The sequence below is a fragment of the Pseudopipra pipra genome, chromosome 16 (genome assembly GCF_036250125.1).
Source record: "Pseudopipra pipra isolate bDixPip1 chromosome 16, bDixPip1.hap1, whole genome shotgun sequence".
Taxonomy (NCBI): Eukaryota; Metazoa; Chordata; class Aves; order Passeriformes; family Pipridae; genus Pseudopipra; species Pseudopipra pipra.
In genome coordinates, this window is record NC_087564.1 from 9,320,296 (window position 1) to 9,338,910 (window position 18,615).

The 18,615-nt window shown below is 44.4% G+C and overlaps 1 protein-coding gene and 1 non-coding gene across 7 annotated transcripts in view; one reads left to right on the forward strand and one right to left on the reverse strand.

The window, feature by feature from the left end:
- Nucleotides 1–42: 42 nt before the first annotated feature.
- On the reverse strand, nucleotides 43–124 carry TRNAL-UAG (transfer RNA leucine (anticodon UAG)). The gene has a single exon. It is a non-coding gene; the product is annotated as a tRNA-Leu (tRNA).
- An 894-nt stretch (nucleotides 125–1,018) lies between these two features.
- Nucleotides 1,019–18,615, forward strand: part of EEF2K (eukaryotic elongation factor 2 kinase) — a 28,819-nt gene continuing 11,222 nt past the window's right edge. For 2 of the 6 annotated variants that reach the window (XM_064673008.1, XM_064673012.1), the window contains exons 1-8: nucleotides 3,823–3,966; nucleotides 7,591–7,912; nucleotides 9,686–9,736; nucleotides 11,401–11,501; nucleotides 13,009–13,069; nucleotides 13,911–13,948; nucleotides 15,910–16,081; nucleotides 17,196–17,345. In XM_064673008.1, coding sequence (XP_064529078.1) covers nucleotides 7,670–7,912; nucleotides 9,686–9,736; nucleotides 11,401–11,501; nucleotides 13,009–13,069; nucleotides 13,911–13,948; nucleotides 15,910–16,081; nucleotides 17,196–17,345 — 816 coding nt within the window. In that variant the 5' untranslated portion in view covers nucleotides 3,823–3,966; nucleotides 7,591–7,669. Of the gene's footprint in view, nucleotides 1,125–3,814; nucleotides 3,967–6,482; nucleotides 6,644–7,590; nucleotides 7,913–9,685; nucleotides 9,737–11,400; nucleotides 11,502–13,008; nucleotides 13,070–13,910; nucleotides 13,949–15,909; nucleotides 16,082–17,195; nucleotides 17,346–18,615 lie in introns of those variants that run through there. The other 4 variants (XM_064673009.1, XM_064673010.1, XM_064673013.1 and 1 more) reach the window with 4 other exon arrangements.

Sequence of the window (18,615 nt, forward strand, 5' to 3'; positions counted from 1 at the left end):
GCGGCGAAAAAGAGCCTCCGCCGCGGCGGGGACAAAACAACTTGGCAGCGGTGGGATTCGAACCCACGCCATCGAAATGACTGGAGCCTAAATCCAGCGCCTTAGACCACTCGGCCACGCTACCGCCTGGCTGCTCAGGCGCCCACCAGGCCTCTTTCACCGCGGCCGCCCCGCCGCTCTCCACACCGACCCCCTCACGCGGCCCACCCGTGTCTGCGCCACCACAGCGCCCTCGGGCGCCCGCCCCGTGGCGAGGACGCGGCTGCTGCCGCGGGCACGGGCTCGTCGCTCTGCGGCGGCGGTTCCGCCCCGGCCTGGCCCCGCGGGTTCCCCAACAGGTGGCGCCGCCCGCACGCGTGTCCCGCGCTGATCCCGCACCCGCGGCCCCGGCTCCCTCCCGGCTCCCTCCCCGCTCCCTCCCCCGGGGCCCGGCCGACCCCTCCTCCGCGGGGCCCCGGCCGTCGGGCCGCGCCTCGGGGCACTTTGTCCGCGGCAGGCACGGGCCGGCACCCCGGCAAAGCGCTGCCGTGCGGCCTTTCCCCACAGCCCTTGCAGCAGCGGCGGATCAGCTCCAGCCCGTCCTCGGGAGGGCTTTGCCCGGCGGCGCGGATCTGCGGCCCCAGGGATGGCCTTCCCATGGTCACGCAGGGTCGAGGGCAGCCCTTCGCAGCTGCCAGAGCAGGTCTGCGCACACCTCCCAGCCAGGAAGAGGGTCCGTCCCGCCCCATATCAGCCCCCCGCCTTCTCTGCCCGCTGCTCTCGGGGAGGCAGTGCCTCCCGCCCACCACAGCACAGGTGCTGCCCACAGGGCTGCCAGCTCAGCTCGCCAGTGACCTTCCCGGCCAGCTGCTCGCTTGGCACCGCTGTGTGTCTTCAGCTGAACCATTCCCACCCAAAACGGTGGGCCTCGGCCGCCTTTATCTTGGTGCTGCTCCACATGCAGCTGCGGAGCTGGTACAAGTGCAGCTGGTGGCCGGGGCTGTCCCTACACAGTCGTGTCCTGCTCTTTGGTGCCTCGCTTACCTGCTGCCGCCGAGCTCGGGCACGGGGGGAGCGAGCTTGACCTGTCCACCTCGATGAGGGAGCTGGGTTTGGCAACCAGAACCAGATTCCGGCTGTCGCTGGTGAGTAGAAGGATGAATTCTCATATTCTGGGAGGCCCGCAGGGGAAATTTGTGTAATTACTTGTGGACAGAGCTGAAAACATCAGGACTAAATGCCATGCAATTAAAAAAATAGGAAGAAATTATATCTACTATAGCCCTTCTCCCCAAAGGAAGTCACGTGCTGGAATTTTTATGCATGTGTATTAGATGCACCTGCCATATGGACATTTATGACCAACCGGATTTACCTTGTAAGACAGGACTGTCACAGGCACAAATTGTCGCAGGATTAACTGATTTACAGTCAATTTTTAAATCTGGCTTTTCAAATGAATGCAGAACAAAATTGCTCTGAAAGTTAGTATAATATATCTGGGGTGTGCTTTCCTTTTTCCTTTCAAAAACCGCTGTTCCCTAGAACAACGATTTCTAAGGGGAACCTCATTTATCGTGGGCATACTGGAACTTTACAAGCTACCATGCTCTTGGAAAAAAAAAATATGCAATGCTGAACATAATCAATGAAAGAACTGCATACTAGACTTGCAGGTCACTAATTTCCTAAGTTACCATTTCAAATTTAATTTTTAGTATTTTCAAACAAACAAAAAATGAGAATCAAACCCTTTCAGTGTTAAGGATATAATAGGTAACATATAACTAGAAAACTAAAACTAGAAGATGCAGCGTGTCTGGGCCGATATCTGATTTCAACATACATCTTTAGTATTCCATTAAACACTTTTTCACCATCACTGATTGTTCTTTTAAGAGAATATTATACAGAATAGAAGAGAAGCCTCAGGCTTAAATCTGAAAGTAAGTACGCCCTTGCATCAGAACTGGCTTATATAAAAACATGAGACGTGTAGCTTGAGAGGGTATATCCTAACTACGTTCTTAATAGACCAGGACACTCTCCATGAGGATTTATGGCATAATACAGCCACATGCCACTGGGTTCCTTTTAGTCCAAGCAATGCCGAGTGTTTGCCTGAGTTTAAAGCCAGCTGCTCTTGTGACTTCAGCTGTGCTCACGTATCACACCAGTAACAGTATTCTGCTGTTATCAGTAGCCTACCATAGCAGGTGGTCATTTTTTAACCATTATCAACACATTTTCATGCAGTGGGAACGAGACATCTGGCCTCCACTAGGCCTTCAGAATTCATTTGATGAGTCTGTGCCCTTCCCAGGCCCTGCCGTGAGGCATCCTGACGCCAGCCCTGCTGGGTGCTGCTCTCCCCAGGGCGCTCAGCCGGGCTGCCCGCAGAATGAGAAACGGGGAGACACAAGTTCTGGTGCTGATGGGGCAAACGTGCTCAGTTTTTGAGAATTGTTAATATTTACCACTGTGATTTGCAGCTGGGAGATGAATAGGAGGTTTTCCTACACAATCACAAACATTGTAAATGTGTTTGAGCTTAAACTCTGCAGGAATTTGAGGCTGGCCAAAAATGTGCCTGTAGGAAGCAGCATTAGACGAGGGCTCGATGAAATCTCTGCTTTGCATTCTCAAAGGAGGGCTGAACCCTCAGCATGGTGCTGGAAATTGCTGACAAAATTAGTTACCCTGAAATCACCTGTGTGCTGCTCCCTCCAGTCTCCAAGCTAAGACACAGTTTAATTTATGTAAGTAATGGTGGTGGCAGGCGGGTGTTCCTGGCAGAAAGACAGAGCATCTTCTCTGCGTGTTTTTAATTAAATATTAGTAATCTTCCTCCTAAAGATTATCTCAGCACTAGCACTGCAGCAGCATTTCTCTGTTGTGTTGCCTCCCTCTTTGCAGAGCACAGGGATTGTGCATTTTTCTGTCTGTGATACCACAAGAGACCATCCATCTGTCATGAAGGACGTACTCCTATCTTCCAGTCTCGGTTCTGTAACCCCTACTCATGGTAAAAACCACTAATGAGAGTTATTTACATGAATAAGAGACTGAACAGCAGTAAAAGAGGCAGACTCTTTGCAGGCTGCCAAGTAATACGATTAAGCCAGAACCTCTTTACATTAATTTCCATGTAACCCATGAAAGGATAAGGAGTTTTGTTTAAATTTTCCACAAATTCTAGCTTGAGGAAAAGCTTAAACATAGGCACTCCCCACCCGGAATGCCAGTGTTTTAGGAAGAATGCAAATGTGGGTGCTTTGAGGAACCTCGGTCTTTGGAACTTGAAATTTGGTGCATAATCCTGCCATTTCTTATGGGGAAATGTGAATTTGTGCCATTTAATTTAGCTGGAAAGGCCAACCTGAAGTGCATATAGGCCCTGCAGTCGCTGCCCACGTCTGCTCCCTCCGCCTTCCCTCAGGGTGCTGCCGTGCAGTGGGACCCTCCTGCCCCGGAAGACCCGCCGGGCACAGAAAGTAAAGGAAATCTGGAGGCCGCTCCTGCGAGCAGCGCTCTGGAGACCCGCACACCCGCTCCGCCTCCTGCCCCCCCGGGGTCCTCCATGGCTAACACCTAACGGGGCTAACTGGGGAGGGGGAAGCTCTCCTCAGATTTTCATCGGTTTTCTCATGGGAATAAAGCGTCGGGCCGTGTCCCGCCGTGTCCCCCCGTCTCCTCCGCGTCAGGTGGTGTGGCTGTGCCCGCGGGGCCCGCTGAGGACAGCGGGAGGCGGCGCCTCGTCAGCGCCGTGGGCGGGGGGGCCGTGAGGGGCGGCCTCGCTGCCCGACTCCCGCCTGCTTTCGCGGGGCGGCTCTGCCGCCGGACTGCCTCCTTCCCTCAGCGGGGCCCCGCCTCCCTCCTCCTTTGCCTGGAGCGGCTTCTCCTCCCGTCTCGCTCAGCGGGGCGGCTGCGGGACCGGGCGCGGCGGCTGCGGGATCGCTCTGCACCGAGCCGGGCTCTTCTGCCCCGGTAGGTGCCGTCGCGGTGCCGGGCCGGGGGTCGGGAGCTGCCTCAGGCTGCTGCGCGGCGTGGGGCGCGGAACGGGCTTTCTAGATTTGTTTGTGAATGTTTTAAAATTTGCAGAACGTGATCAACAGCGCGGTAGTTTGAGCCTGCAAAAGGCCGGGGCCAAGCCTTTGCGCTGGGCTAAAAATAACCTGGTCCGTGTGTGCTGGGCAGCGCTGCTGCGCGTACACCTGGAGTTTAGCGCTTCTTCCGTGCACATAATTTTAATGCTTGCGCTGATAAAAGTCCCCAGTGGTGTTTGTGACCGTGGAGCAGCTGGTGTGTGGCCGGGGCTGGGTCCGCCGTGACAGCCCGGAACGGCTGCAGGACTGCTCGTGTTTGGGTAATTTTTCAAGTGCCTCAATACGCGTAAAGCATGAGCTTAATTAAGACCCTGGGATACTGCGCAAATGCTTACAAAAGGTCAGCGATAGGCAGTTTTTCAGTGTATTTAAAGCCAGTTGAAATGACAGGGCTATTAATGTCAATGGAAGGGCATTTTGAAGTTGTATTGGAAGTTCCTTTTGTGCCCTTTTAAGTCCCCGTGGTTTGGGTACTGTTAACATAGTTATTTATTTGTATGTTTGGCAGAAAGGTGGACTTGGCTCGGAGGGGTCGTTCCTGTGCTTCACTGCTTGTAGCTCTAAAAGCCATTTGTGTTTTTGAAGCCTCACTGTGTTTCCTAGCACAGCGTTTTGGGTCTCAAATGCCTTGTACTCTGAGCTGGTGCAGAGGAACTCACCCATTTGCTCCATGAATTTTGCGTCGTTGTTCCCTAACACTCAGGCTCATGCAGTCATTATCCCAGCTGTGCTTGCAGGCAAGCTGAGTGTGGTTTGTGCCATGGTGTTTGCAGTAGTGGCACACTGGAAGGGACCTGTAGTAAAGCTTCTCATTAGAAGATCTGTCCTTGATAAGACAAGGTTTTCAAAGGTAGACAACGAGTCGAGACATCTTTGTTTTTTTTTTAAATCTTGTTTTTTATCAGAGCTCTTATCTAGACTCACTAAACTTGTTTTCATGCAGTGGTGCAGATGAGAATTGACATTTGCTTTGCAAGGGTCAGTTGGGTGTTTTTAAAGCGCAATAGTTCATAGTGTGCTACAGGACATTAACATAGCTAGTGGGGTTGTTCTGGACTGTGTTAAGTAGCTTTATGTCTGTAGTTCATGAAAGTGATAATAATTTTTAAGGTCTGTATAGTTGCTTAGGTTAAATTTTAAATTAGTATCCTAAGAGTGTTAATCTGAAAGGCGATTTCTCTCTTTTAAGAAAAACCTGCTTGTTACTCTTACAGGTATCCTCCTAAATGGCTTTAGCTCATGTGGTATTAAATCAAAAGGGATTTAGTATTATACCAGGGAGAGCTGGGTCATCCTTGCTTTAATGCTTCTTTACAAGAGAATCTGGGACTTGTGTCACAGGGCAGTTCCTGCTCTCCTGTTCTGTGCTAAAGAGGTACAGAGGGCTGTGTCTGAGCTGAAATGATGGGTTAGGAATTGCTGGAGATGCTCCAGTTGTCTCTTTTGCCAACTAGAGAGGTCCTATCGCTCACCTCTTTGGGATGAATTAAGGCAGGTTTAGATGCTGAGGCAGCTGGCGGGCCTTGCTAAAGAGTCCCACCAACCCAACAGTGCTTTGTAACAACAGACACCTGCAAGAAATCTGCAAGTGCTGTTTTAACAGCACTGTGATGTGGATTTTCCCCTCTGCTTCTATGTGTTTGCATTTTCACCATGCTCAGCAGCACAGTGGGTTGGCTTTGCAACTCACCTGCCCCTCCTGGTCATGTGGCTCTTGGTTATAAAGACAAGAGAAAGAAAAATACTTGAAACACGCATTGGGAAAACACAAAAATTAGTAGAATCTTGAGCAGATTTAGTAAGTGACTGTATTTTAAATTATCTTCATTTTGAATCGCATAGTACAAGGCTGATTAAAAAATGGAATAAATTTTCAAAGTGGATTGGAGTGGGTAGTTTAAATTACAGGTGTGTGATAATGCAGGCTTGGTTCAGTGCAGTCCTAGGAAAGCTCCTGTAATAGATATTAAAGATTAAATTAGCAAAACAAAGCAGCACTAGTAACAGGAATTCATAGATAGCATAACTTTATGCCATAATGCAAAAGCACAGAATATAAGCCTTGGGATGAAGCATAGGATTTTTTATAAGGCTTTTCATCAAACTATGAGGTTTAGAGCAGTATTTGTGTAGTTTAATGTTTGCTTATTGAATTTGTTTTAAAGAGTGTGTTATGTGAGGCTTGGTTTTAGTACACACACTTCCAAAGTAAACACCACAAGCACTTTACAAGAAATAGGGTTCCAAGAAAAACGGTGAGGCTTTTATAAACACCATTAGCTTTAAATAGAAACTGATTTGTGTGACAATGTTTGGTTTGCACAGCAAGTCACAGGAACCCCAATGTTTGCACTCACTGCTGCACAAACCTGTATTCCTGTTGCTGCTGCTTTTCAGACCATCGTGGACCCCGTGGATCTGGAGATCCTGTGGCAGCAGGAGCAGGAGTGAGTGCAGGGCAACAGTTACCTGTGTTGCTGGCTGAGATGTGGGAATGTTGCCTCCATCAGAAAGGCAGGAACCAATAACATGATGTTGCTGGTGAAAGCTGCCATATGGTACTGTTTCTGTGGTGACCAGTTTCTCAGTAACTGTGGAGTAGGAGCTGTGCATGCTGCTGTAAGGTTTATCTCACTGTTTCTTGGAGAAGGAAGGCTGACTATGCAAAGGGCTGAAGAATAACAGTGAAGCAAACCTGAAAACCTTGTTTTATGATTGTTTTATTAGGCTAGCTTTGTGAAAATCTCTGATTTTGCTGGTCAAGTGAAGAACTAAGCCAAGTGACAGAAGTATCTGTTTTAAATTACATGCTGTTGCTCAGCCAGCATCAGGGCCAGATTTTGAAAATTCTCACTAATCCTCTATTTGGTAGGTGCCAGTGTTTTCAGAGTATCTAGGCAAACTTCCACCTCTTCCAAGGGCTTTGATCATTCCTCCACCTCATTTTTCTGCAATGTGCTGCACTTTAAGCAGTGTGTTTTACTGTGGACTGTTGGTTGTATAGGAGCTAAAAGCCAGCTTAAATCCTGGTGATGGTGGAAAATTTTTTTATGTTGTCCTAATAATGCTATCTAACTCACTTGACTGTTAATTTGTATGCAGTATCTTTGAGAAAACTTGTCCTGAAAAAATTTGAAAACCTGAGTGTGGTGTTCAAGGTAAAACCCCTTCTAGTTTCTAAGACTAATGTTGTGAAACTCAGGAGTTAAAAAAAGGAAGAATAAAAACATTTGAAGGAAGAGATAGGAGCTAGTTTTATTCTATACTTGATTGTCTTCTTTTCTCAGTCCTGTAGCAGTTTAAAAACAAAAAACCTTCTGGAAACCCAACACTGAGGTGTTCAAAACTACATGGAAGTACTGGGAGATTACTTTTATAGAACCATATGCAAATGTGTTGGGTTTGTTGGTTTGGTTTGTTTTTTTTTCTGCCAGGGTGCTGACATCAGTTTTATGCATAATTTGTTCTTTAAATAACATTTTTTTTTCTCTTCTCTCCCACCCAGCTTCTTCCCTCCGTTTGCACGTGCTTTGGAATAGTGGGTGTTTCAATCCTTGTAGGAGTTAAACCAACCTCCTGCAAACATGGCAGACGAGGACCTTATTTTTCGTATGGAAGGGATTGATAATGCCAGGACGACCACAGCGAACTCTGGGGATTATCTTGATGCTGATAGTGATGATGAAGACAATTATTTTATCTGTCCAATAACTGATGATCCAATTTCTGACAAGTCTGCCAATACCAAAGTAGACAATTATTACAGCAGCTTAGCAAAAAGTGAGCAGTACAGTTCAAGCTCTTCTCCTAGAAGCTTTAGCTTTAAGGTAAGTATTGGCTCCGACCTTCAATAAGGTTTTGGTTTTACTTTGTTGGCATGAGACATTCTCTAACTGCTTCACCTCTTGTAACTAACACTTTTCAATAAAAAAACACACTTGTTTTTTTCCAGGCCTGCAGTTAATTCCATTAAGCCAATAGTCTGACACTGCCATGGAATTGCTCACTGTCCCTTTTAGTTCATTTACAAAGGTGGCGCGATCCAGGCAAGCGATTCACTGCCCTTCTGATCAAACTTTGACTGAGAGACTCAGAAGATTATACACTCGTTGTAAGCTAAATTGGGGCCTACCAGAGGATAATTTATTATGGATTTTGCTAATCCATAATATTTTTAGTTGGGCAAATAAAATTGTGAATGATAAATGGTAAGTTTTTATGTAGTAATTCCTTCTTAGGGAGCTTTTGACATGTTGGCTCTCATGCTTGGGCATCAAGTGTCACACTGGCAGTAGTTCTGACAGTGTACTCGAGCAGTATCTGACCTTTTTGAGATGAAGAGCAGTCATAGCATTGCAGGGAGGTCGAAAGGGCCATAGTTGGTGCTTCCTTGGCAGTGTGTCCTTTTTCACTGGGCTCCCTTGGCACAGGTCAGCCGAGGAAATGGAGCCTCAAGAATGCAAGTGACACTCACTCTGTAGCTTAGATAATCCAAATATACACCATTTGTGGTACACTGGCATGTCTCTTAGATTTCGCCTAGACTAGGATTTAATGTGTTTTATTAACACGTTTCTTATTGTAAATATTAACATTTATTTAATAGATACTCTAAAATCTCGGTTATGCCTAATGCATGCTTTATTTGTGAAGAGATAGCAGGGGGGTTATTTTAGTCAGATAACATATAAAGTAACACGTGGAAAGTGAACCTGGCTTGTCTGCAGTAAGATTTTTACCAAAGGTAGTTAATAAAAACATTAAAAGGTACATAATCCTAAGGAAAGTGAAGAGTAAAAGCTTAGTATAGAAAGGGGACAGATGTTAGTGTATTCTGTGCTAAGCAAGTTATGACCTGATAGGGAGCTTAGTCTTCGTTTGTGTGTACATTTTAGCACATACTAAATACTTGCCTCTGGGTTTGCAGTGCAAGTTCTGAGTCATATGGCCTGAGATAAAACTGATAAGGACTTCAGAAATTGCAATTATTTCCTCCTTCCTAACCTATCATTTTGTTTCTGCAGAATGTTTGTGGCTATCTTTGGTCTCCACAATGTCTAGTTTGGCACTGTGGCTCCTATAACAGATAAAATGCTTTATGCTGAGATGTTGAGCAAGCAAGTCTCCATCTCCTTCTCCATCTCCATCTCCTGCTTAATCTGCAGGAATGGTGACTTCCAACACAGTGAAGCAAAGAGCCAGGACTGATAACATCCTAAACCCCCACAGCCTGCTCTGATCACTCTGCCTGTCAGACCCCAAACCTAAAGGCAGTGTGGGCCATTGATAATGAAATGCAGAGCCAGAAACTTGCTGTTAACCCTCTGCCTTTAAACAGGACTCAGCAGTGTTTAAGTAGCTAGTTAATAGGCGAGATCCTTTTAATGCATGCTTTCCAGTTTAAAAAATTGCCAACTTACCTCAATAGGTTTGTTCACAGATGTTCTAAGAGTGAACTTAAATTGGGGATATAAACTGAAGAGTGGCTTTTAACTGGAAACTTTTTTTTTTAACTAACAAAGAGAACCAAGACTCTTTGTCAATCATTTGTCTTATCACATGTATTTTCCTGCTTTCATGTCTTCTCATGGATCCTTTAGAATGACACACAGCATCGTTCTAAGCATGGCTCTGTGGTTGACCATGGTCGGGTAGGTTAAAAAAGAAATGTGAACACCATATCTAATAGATGAATTATGATTTTTTTTTTCCTTTTACGGACTTTTTTGTTCATTATATTATTGTCTGGGAGAACTGCTTGCCTCAGCCCATAAAAGTCATTAAGTCAAAACTAAAAAAGATACCTGTTAAATGAAATAATACCCATCTTTTGTTCTCTGCCCTGAAATGTCTCTGTGTGGCAGCCATATGCCTCCAGCAGGAGAAAAATTGCACTGGTAGCACCATTTCCAATTTCTCTTTGTTTGAAGATCAGAATACAGCTTTTGTACAAAGCACCTCATGAGATCATGCACAAGTAATTAACTGATTTAAGTTACTGCCTAGCATGGACACAAATCACCTTTTGGAGCGGGAGTCTGCTCAAGAACGATTTGACACTGATGATTCACTGAGCAATTCTATTTGTTGCTGTCTCTCCCTGTTTCTGTCATATGTATTTAAGTGTGGAAGTTCTCAGGTCCATGTGAAATGTCTGTTGTTGCACGACCTGAGGCGACTTCATTTGTTTATGAAACATAGGAAATCTTTTTCAACATGTCCTTTAAACTTGTTTTATTTATTATAGTATTGTGTTCATTTTATGGTACTCTTATCAGAAAGGGGAGCATTTGAATTGTTTGCAAGGTATGCAAAGTTACAGCTGAAATTCAGAATAAGCATGAACAATTTAAAAGCTCAGCTGCTTCAAAAACTTCCTTGATGTCATTGCTGACCCAAATTTATACTGTAGGGTTTTTTTAAATTGACTGATTTAAATTCCGGGGGGGGGGGAATTCCCAAATTTTAAAAGTTGCTGTTTCTGCACACTTGAAATTCAAAGAGACAGTAGCAATACCTCAGGGCCCAGTATTTCTTTACTGATGGGGTGCAGAGTGCTTTTTCTCCTGCTCACCTTGCAGAAGGCATTTGGCACATCACAGGTTTTCTTGGAAAAATGCAATGTAAAAAGAGGGAGATCAGAATGTTAAGAGAGAAGCATCCAAATTGACTGGTAGAGGAAGACTGTGGATATTCCAGAAAACTACTTTGATGTTGTACTGTTGACTTGGTGAACAATGAAGTAGCTACTTGTCTGGAATTGTTATAATAATAAATTTATACAACATTCTAATTTCTTCTTTCTTATGCTGAGCACAATCTGGGGCCTTGGGGTTCACAGAACTTTTTTCTTTGTCCATATTAGCTCTGTTGCTAATGGACTTTTTTATGCTTACACATATGCATGCTGTTAGTTACGAAAAGTTAAAAATCAAAACAGTAGAAGTGAATTAATATCATCTGGATGTGCATTATTGCTATTTGCAGTATGTGCTGGAGATATTTGCAAATTACCACAGGTTTGATAAATTATATTTGGTATATACTGTACCAGATTCTGTTCTCAGTAACTTCACAGCAGTGCAAATTGAACTGAAACCTGATGATTTATATCCCTGAACTGTTTCATTATAACTGAAACTATAAAAGGTCAGAGTGGTCTCTGGTACTGCTTAGTCCCTGCTCTGAGTAGTGCTTTGAGGGCTTGTGTAGTTGCACATCTTCCTAGCATGAGGATCCTGATTTGGTCTAGAAAATGCTGGTTTTGTGAGCTGCTGGTGATTATAAATAAACTGCCAGTTTGTAACTTCTTCAGGAAACCTGGAAACATGCTATTGAGAAAGCCAAGCACATGCCTGATCCATGGGCAGAATTTCACCTGGAGGATGTTGAGACGGAACATGCCACTCGTTACAGGTCTGTGGGTCTTTGGATGCTGATGTTAAACACAACTGCTGGTTTCTGTGTTTGTGTAGTGCACAATATCTGTAATTACATGGCTGAAAAACTTTCAATAATACCCAAAGTGAGCGTGTCTTAATCTCTCAGGAGTATGTAAATGCTGCCCACCAACAGAAAATAAACCTCTCAGCAAACCAGTGTCACACTCTTTCTCTCCCATCTAAGTAGTATCTAGGACTTTAACCATGTAGACAGGAAACAAGGCTGAGAAGTATTGTCTAGTTGATTTATTAGTGCTATAAACTTAATCTAATAAGGAAATGAATTCCAATAAAGGGGCAGCATACTTAGTTTAAATAGTTTAGAAAAAAAAAAGCAACATAACACTCCATGCCTTTCCCAAAATAGCAGTTTCAGTGTTACCAGTCCATGCAGTATTGTTGCATGTGGCTGGAATTTAAATCCTTATAAAGCCCAGAATAGCTCAGCATGGTGTACGTGCTGAAACTGAGTTTGGCCATTAAACTGGTTTTAGTGCTTTAGCACAAGCTCTGCCAAAATATCTACTCTGCTGACACAGGTTTCTGGGTGGAAGGGGTAGGGGTTAGAGGCCAGTTAATCACCACTTAGCATCAGTGTTGGGGAGGCCTCCCTTCCAATCACATACCACTGTCATGCAGTGCTGCTCTTCCCCACAGACTGCATCTGTCCCTGGTCAGCCACACAGTCCTGAAATAGTTTGCAGATTTTAAAATACAAATAAGTGGTAATATTGGTTTAGGACTACTCAAATACCCTGTTAAAAAGAGGTAGCTCTGATATTTCCACTGCTTTTATCTGCTGCAGACTGGGGTGATACAGTACTCAGTGCAGGATGGGGGAGTCAGGCTGGAAACAATCATGTGTTGGTGACTCAATTGCTGTGGTTCTTGATTTGGCTTTTACTGTGTTGGGAGTGAAGGGGGTGGAAAGAAACCACAGTTGTAGTCTTTGTATTATCACAGGGTTGTGCAGGGACTTGCTCCTCCCTCAGTGCAGTGTTGGGCAGTTCTTGGGCCCACTGCTTCTCACAGCTTGTTCTGCTCATATCCTCGACAGCCCTGAGGCAGACTCTCAGCCAGAACCAGCTTTATGCAAGCTGAGGTTTGGGGAACACAAACTGTCCAGTGGGTAGAGCTTGGTAAGGCTCTTTCTGCCCCCAGTGTGCTGCCCAGGCATCACAGAATAGGCTTAACTTCAAAGCAGATCAGGCTTGATTTGTAGTGTTGCAAAAGTATAGCTTCTGCAGTGCAGTCTGTTCACTGTCAGGAGGATTCAGTGTCTCTTCAAAGAGGTAATTGTGTTTCTGCTTTCCTGTCTGAAGCAAGGAGGGCCTGACTGTGGTGGGAAGATTAGAAGCTTTTGTGTTGGGGTGGCAGCAGCACTTCTTAGCGGTTCAGTTGCAGATAAGGAAGGATGGATGTTGGGAATAGGAGGATTTGGGGTCCCTCTGGGTTTTTCTGAGACACATCTGATTTTGCAGGTACAATGCAGTTACTGGGGACTGGGTTGAAGATGAAGTCCTTATCAAGATGGCTGCACAAGTAAGGTCACACTCTCCTTCGTGTTCATTAACAGCAAGTTTGTAATTCTTTTCTGTTCCAGAATAGTGGCAGCAAGATGTCTTCCTCATAGAAGTTTTGAAGTCTCAATGTAACTCATTTCTCCCAACTCTCTGTTTCCTTGGCTCATTCATTATGTTGTGGTGTCCCAACAGCCTTTTGTCCCCAGAGTAGAGTACAAAATGGAGTCATCCCTTCCCTGTCAGCAACGTGAGGCATTTGTTCCATTTCCAGTGATTTCCCTTCCATTTCACCACTCCCATTTCCTGCTGGCATCATTTCCCTGCCTGGCAATAGTCCTACTATTTTGTGTGCATCCAAATAATATCTGCTCTTAGAATGAAAACCCAGTGAATTTTCTGTATGTGAGGCAGAAGCTGCTTTCACTTCCCCGTTACATCCTGGTGTTGGTTGTGCACTACTGGCATAGTGTCTGACATCTGGGGAGATGATGCTCTGCTGGGCACATCCTGTGTGGAAGCCTAAATGCAGAGAGCATGAGGTGTGCAAAGCCAGCTTCTCTAGGCAGTCACACGGGGCTGATTCCCAGCTGGAGAGAGAATTTGAATAGCTTATTTGAAAGACATATCATATTTTCTCCACGGGATATTGAGGGGGGCTTACTCCAAGTGTCTTTTCCCCAGATTCCTCTTTACACTGCCAGTGGGTTTTCATTTTTCTTTGAGAAGATATTTTATAGAACCTGTTTGAAAACTGCTTTCTGCAGGATATAAAGAGGGGAAAACATGGTTGTGTCTCTTAGTGGTTAGAAAAGAACTTTGTGGAAATGGCAATGCTGGGTTTTTCTTTTTCATTTCCGTAGCCTTTCGGCCGTGGAGCGATGCGGGAGTGTTTCAGAACGTAAGTATCTGCTGACTTTATCTTCCTTGGCCTCCATGCAGTATTTTCTTCTGTGGTGACTGGAATTTCACTTTGGTGTGGTGGAAATTTTGTAAAGCTCTCAAGTTCATTTGAGCTCTCTTGGAGGCAAAATACTCGTAAAAGTACAGAAACAGTTACCTTCTTTCTGTGTTCCTGGTGTGCTAAAATATCTGAAAATCTGATATGTGGCCATAGGTGTGTGCAGCCTAGAGACCAACTTGAGGCCTATAGTTGGGCAGAGAAAAGGAGACAAATATTTGGATGGTGCAGACTGAATTTGGAAAGCCTCCATCAGTGAAGAATGTTATCCTCCTAGAGTTTACTTTGGATTACACGTATCGGAGTAATCCTATTCTGAGTAAAACAGAACTTTTAACAGCTGTGCTTTGCAGAAGGGTAAAGTGTGGGGGAAGACAGAGGAGGAACTTTTATTTCCTTGGAGAGTCTTAGCAATTGTTGTGGGCATCAGCATCCAGTTTGTGCTAGAAGAATATCTCACCCTTTCCAGGCTCTGGAAAAACATGTTTTCTGGAAAATGTACATGTGTGTGTTTAAGAACATTTCCCCTTCTTTCCAGCTGTGGAATCCAGAGAAATTGCATTTCATATCTGGTTTTGCTTCTGGAAAGATAGATAATCCTGAATGACAGAAACATTGGTATAGTTTCAGTATCAGTTCATGCTCGTGGTTGTGTTCGTGCAAAGCCACAGAGATACAGTGGTGAATGAAGCCTGGGAAGTAACAACTCTGAGCCTGCTGAGGTTGCTGCTGACATTGCTTTTAGCTCTTGTTATTTTCCAAATTCCCCATTACACAATATTTTGAGAAATACCATAAACAGAAATTTATTAGCAGCTTTGCTTTAACCTCTTATACAAAGAAAGCATAACTTGTATGTCAGCTTCCCACTGCTGGATTTTTCTAGAAGTCTCAGTGGTGCACTGATAAATCCCATCTGGAGCTCTCTCTTCTAGGTTTTTGTAACTCTGCAAGTCTTCAGTTATGACAGTGACAGCATTAGCTGCACATGGCTCCATGAACTTCAGAGGATACTGGATTTAGAAGAACATCAGCTACCTTGTTTTATAGAGAGGAATATGTTCCTTCAAGAGCTGGGGAGGTTCAGATCCTGGCTGAAATTCTGATCTCACTTCCTTGTTCCTTCTTTCCAAGGCCTCTGTTCCAGCAGCTGTCTGCCCATCCCTGCAGGAGCACAGACAGTCTGAAGTTGCTTTGCCTGTAGAGTGTCCCCTGAACCAAGACCTCTGCACCAAGGTCTTGGGAGGGAGAGAGGAAAGGAAAGAAGGGAAAGGGTTGAGAGTTTGAGTGCTGCCAATAATTAAGGTACCTGCTTAATGCACTTGTCAGCCAGCAGATCCACTGTTAGTTTTCCCATGCTCCACACCACCCCCTCCTTGCTTTTGAGGGATGTGTGGATTAAAGATTTGCACATCAACAAAAGGTAAAAGTTACATCAGAAAAAGGGTCAGGTGCAGTTTTCTTTCTGGGAGCATGGAGGATAATCACTGCTGTGTGTTAAGAACACGGCAATTTGCTTTTATTCCAGGAGAGGTTTCTCTCAGTTCATGTTTGAAATGCCACTCCCTGTTAATTTATGCAGAAAATAATTGTTGACATTAGAACACGGTGTTGAGGTAGCAGCAACCCTTCATACTCTTGGTTTGAGGGAAAGGGCTGGAGAAAAGGAGGAAGTCCGGAGTAGAACTAGCTGTAGCCAAACCAAACAGTTTGGCATGTCCCAGCCATTCCCATGGAACATTTAATTTTCCTACCTCTGCTTCATGTTTCAGCCAGAATATCTGGTAAATGATTGAGGGTAATGCTGATCTTGAGGCCTGGCTCTGTCCATGCAGGCAAAGAAATGACAAAGATCGAAGTAAATTTTTTGGGTTTCCTTTCACCACCAATTTGTGTTTCAGGAAAAAGCTGTCCAACTTCTTACACACACAGAACTGGAAAGGTGCCTATAACTATGTTGCCAAGCAATACATAGAGAGTGTGAGCAGGGATGTGTATTTTGAGGATGTCCGACTGCAGATGGAAGCAAAGCTCTGGGGAGAAGAGTACAACCGGCACAAGCCACCGAAACAGGTACTTTCAAAGTGCTGAGCAAAAATGCAGCCTTGCTCTCCTACAGGATTAGTTTTCAACTGAATTTAGAAGGAATTACTTGTTCACATTCCATTAAATTTAAAAGCCCTTTAACTTCTCTTGCCTTCCTATGTTTTCCATTAAATGATAGTTTATTTTGAATGAAGTAAATGCAGAAATTGCTTTACATTTCCAGAATGAGGGGCTGTGTGTTTGTGAATGTCTCACTGTTCTCAGCTGTCGACTGGAGACCAAGATAAAATGGTGTTTGTATTGCTCTTTGAGATGTGTGCCCAGCTGCTTTTGAGATAACCAGAGATGTCACAGAATTTATTGCCAGCAGCAGTCTCAGCAAGCACTTAACTGTTAGTGCTCCAGGAAGGTAGATGCTTAAATCTTGTAGACCTACCCAGAAATGTAACTACCATTGATTTTTAAGAAGAACTGGAAACCTGCTGGAAGTCTTAACAATTTTAATAGCCAAAATGAGTGCTTTTGAGTATGTGGGGTATGTGTACTGCCTCCCATGTGAGGGTTAGTTAATAACTACCTGTCTCACAACAGTGAGGTGAGGTATAGAGTGAAGTGCACAGAGAGGAATCTGGAAATCTGGAAATTCTAAATGCCACATGGAGGAAAAGAAGTGAAAGAGTTGTGATAGTTTCTCCTTTAGGAATGTGTCTGGAACAGAGGGAGGAAGTAGGGCAGGATACAGAGATACCCAAGTGGTAGATACCCTCAGTCCTTCTCTGAAAAGGCATTTCTTCAAGTTGTGCTGTAGTGACTCTGTGATTTCCTCTCTGGTACAGACTCTTTGCAGTGCACTCTTAGGGTACCCACAAAATAAAACAGAAAGCCAGCACTTGCTAAGAATTTTTCAGAGGGATTTGTTGCAGGAGTGAGCTGTTTTGTAGTGTCTGCTTTTAATTTGTGGAATTCCTGCAATAGCCCAAGGAGAATGTGACTCTTCCCGCACTCCAGAAGATCCCAGACGGATCTTTGGAATTGTTCAGCTTCTTGTGTTGGGAAGGTTTTCACAGCTGGAGGATTCACACACACTTTGATCTGAAGACAGTATTCTGGTAGTCATTGTTTATCTTCTTTTCCTCCCCAGGTGGATATAGTACAGACCTGTATTATTGAAATGAAGAATAGACCTGGAAAACCTCTCTTTCATCTGGAACATTACATTGAGGGCAAATACATCAAATACAACTCCAATTCTGGATTTGTGCGGGACGACAACATCCGTCTCACTCCGCAAGTGAGGCTTTGTTTAGTGCTTTCCATAAAGTCTGCTGCAGGGAATTTCTTGGCTCTATCCAGAGGTCTTGCATTACTGCCAAGAAAGGAAACTGTAGGCTCTCCAGTACAATGCCAAATTAATTTCTCTATTTGCAGTTTGTTGGCCCCTTCCTTGGGGCCTGCTCTTTCAAGCATTGGGTGCTGCTTTGTTGCGTTTCTGTTGGTTTTAGTTGAGTTGAACAGGGTTAATAGTCTTCAGAAACTTTAAGCCCTTTGACTTTAATTATAACTGCAGGCATTGAAATATTTCAAGCTTTTTTCAAATTAAGGCAGAGAGAGAGATCTCTCGTGTATTATGTACTGAACAGGTTTTTTGGTGCCTCACATAATGTACAAAAGGAGGTGGCAGATATCCAACTCATGTAAATAACAAATCTAGGCCATTTGCACATAAAAAGGTGGGGTTTTTCAGCTACAACTTCTGAAGAGCTGAATCTGAGATTGCATGTAGAAATACAAGTACAGATTTCAAGTGATTCTTGGATCTTGTAAAAGAACTTTAAAATACTATTGAAAAATGCAAAGTGGTCAGTGTAGCAAAGGAATGTTTTACTGGGCCTTGAGAGTTTTGATCATTATATTTTTTTCCCCACTCTTTTTAAGGTATTTGTCATGATGCTTAATGTAAGCAGAGAATTTATGTTCTGGGCTATATGAATCAGTGCTGTGCTTTCACAGATTGGGAACAAAATGTTCCATGGTACTTGCTGCCGTTAAAATGTTTGTCTGTCACCACCAGTTACTTCCCCCAGGCCTGGCAGCACTTCTTTGGAGGCCTTCCCAGAAGATTCCTAATATCTCAGCTTTATGCTGAAGAGAAGGGCTTTTTTACCTGATTCTTGAAATGTGTTTTTTGAAGAAGAGTACAAGTGTACACTTCATTATCTGATGCAAAAATGTAGAGACAGAGCAGCCCTTCAGGGGGACCTCCCAGAAAAGAAGGAGAATTTGTGGCATGCTCATTTTTTTTTGAAATGTGGCTGATCTTTGCTTATTGGCAGAAGGAAGCATGGTCCCAGAGATGCAGAGCTTGCAGATCCACAGGCACAGCCAGAATGTTTATACAGAAGTTATTCTGCACTGGCTTCAGAGACCACTGTTGTTCCCTCTAACAGCCAGCTCCTCAGTCCCGAAGGTGAAGACTGTAGTGGGAAACAATTTCTAGTACAGGAAGGAGGAACAAAGCAATCTCCTCTCCCTTACCTGTGTCCACTGCTGTTTTTCTCCCT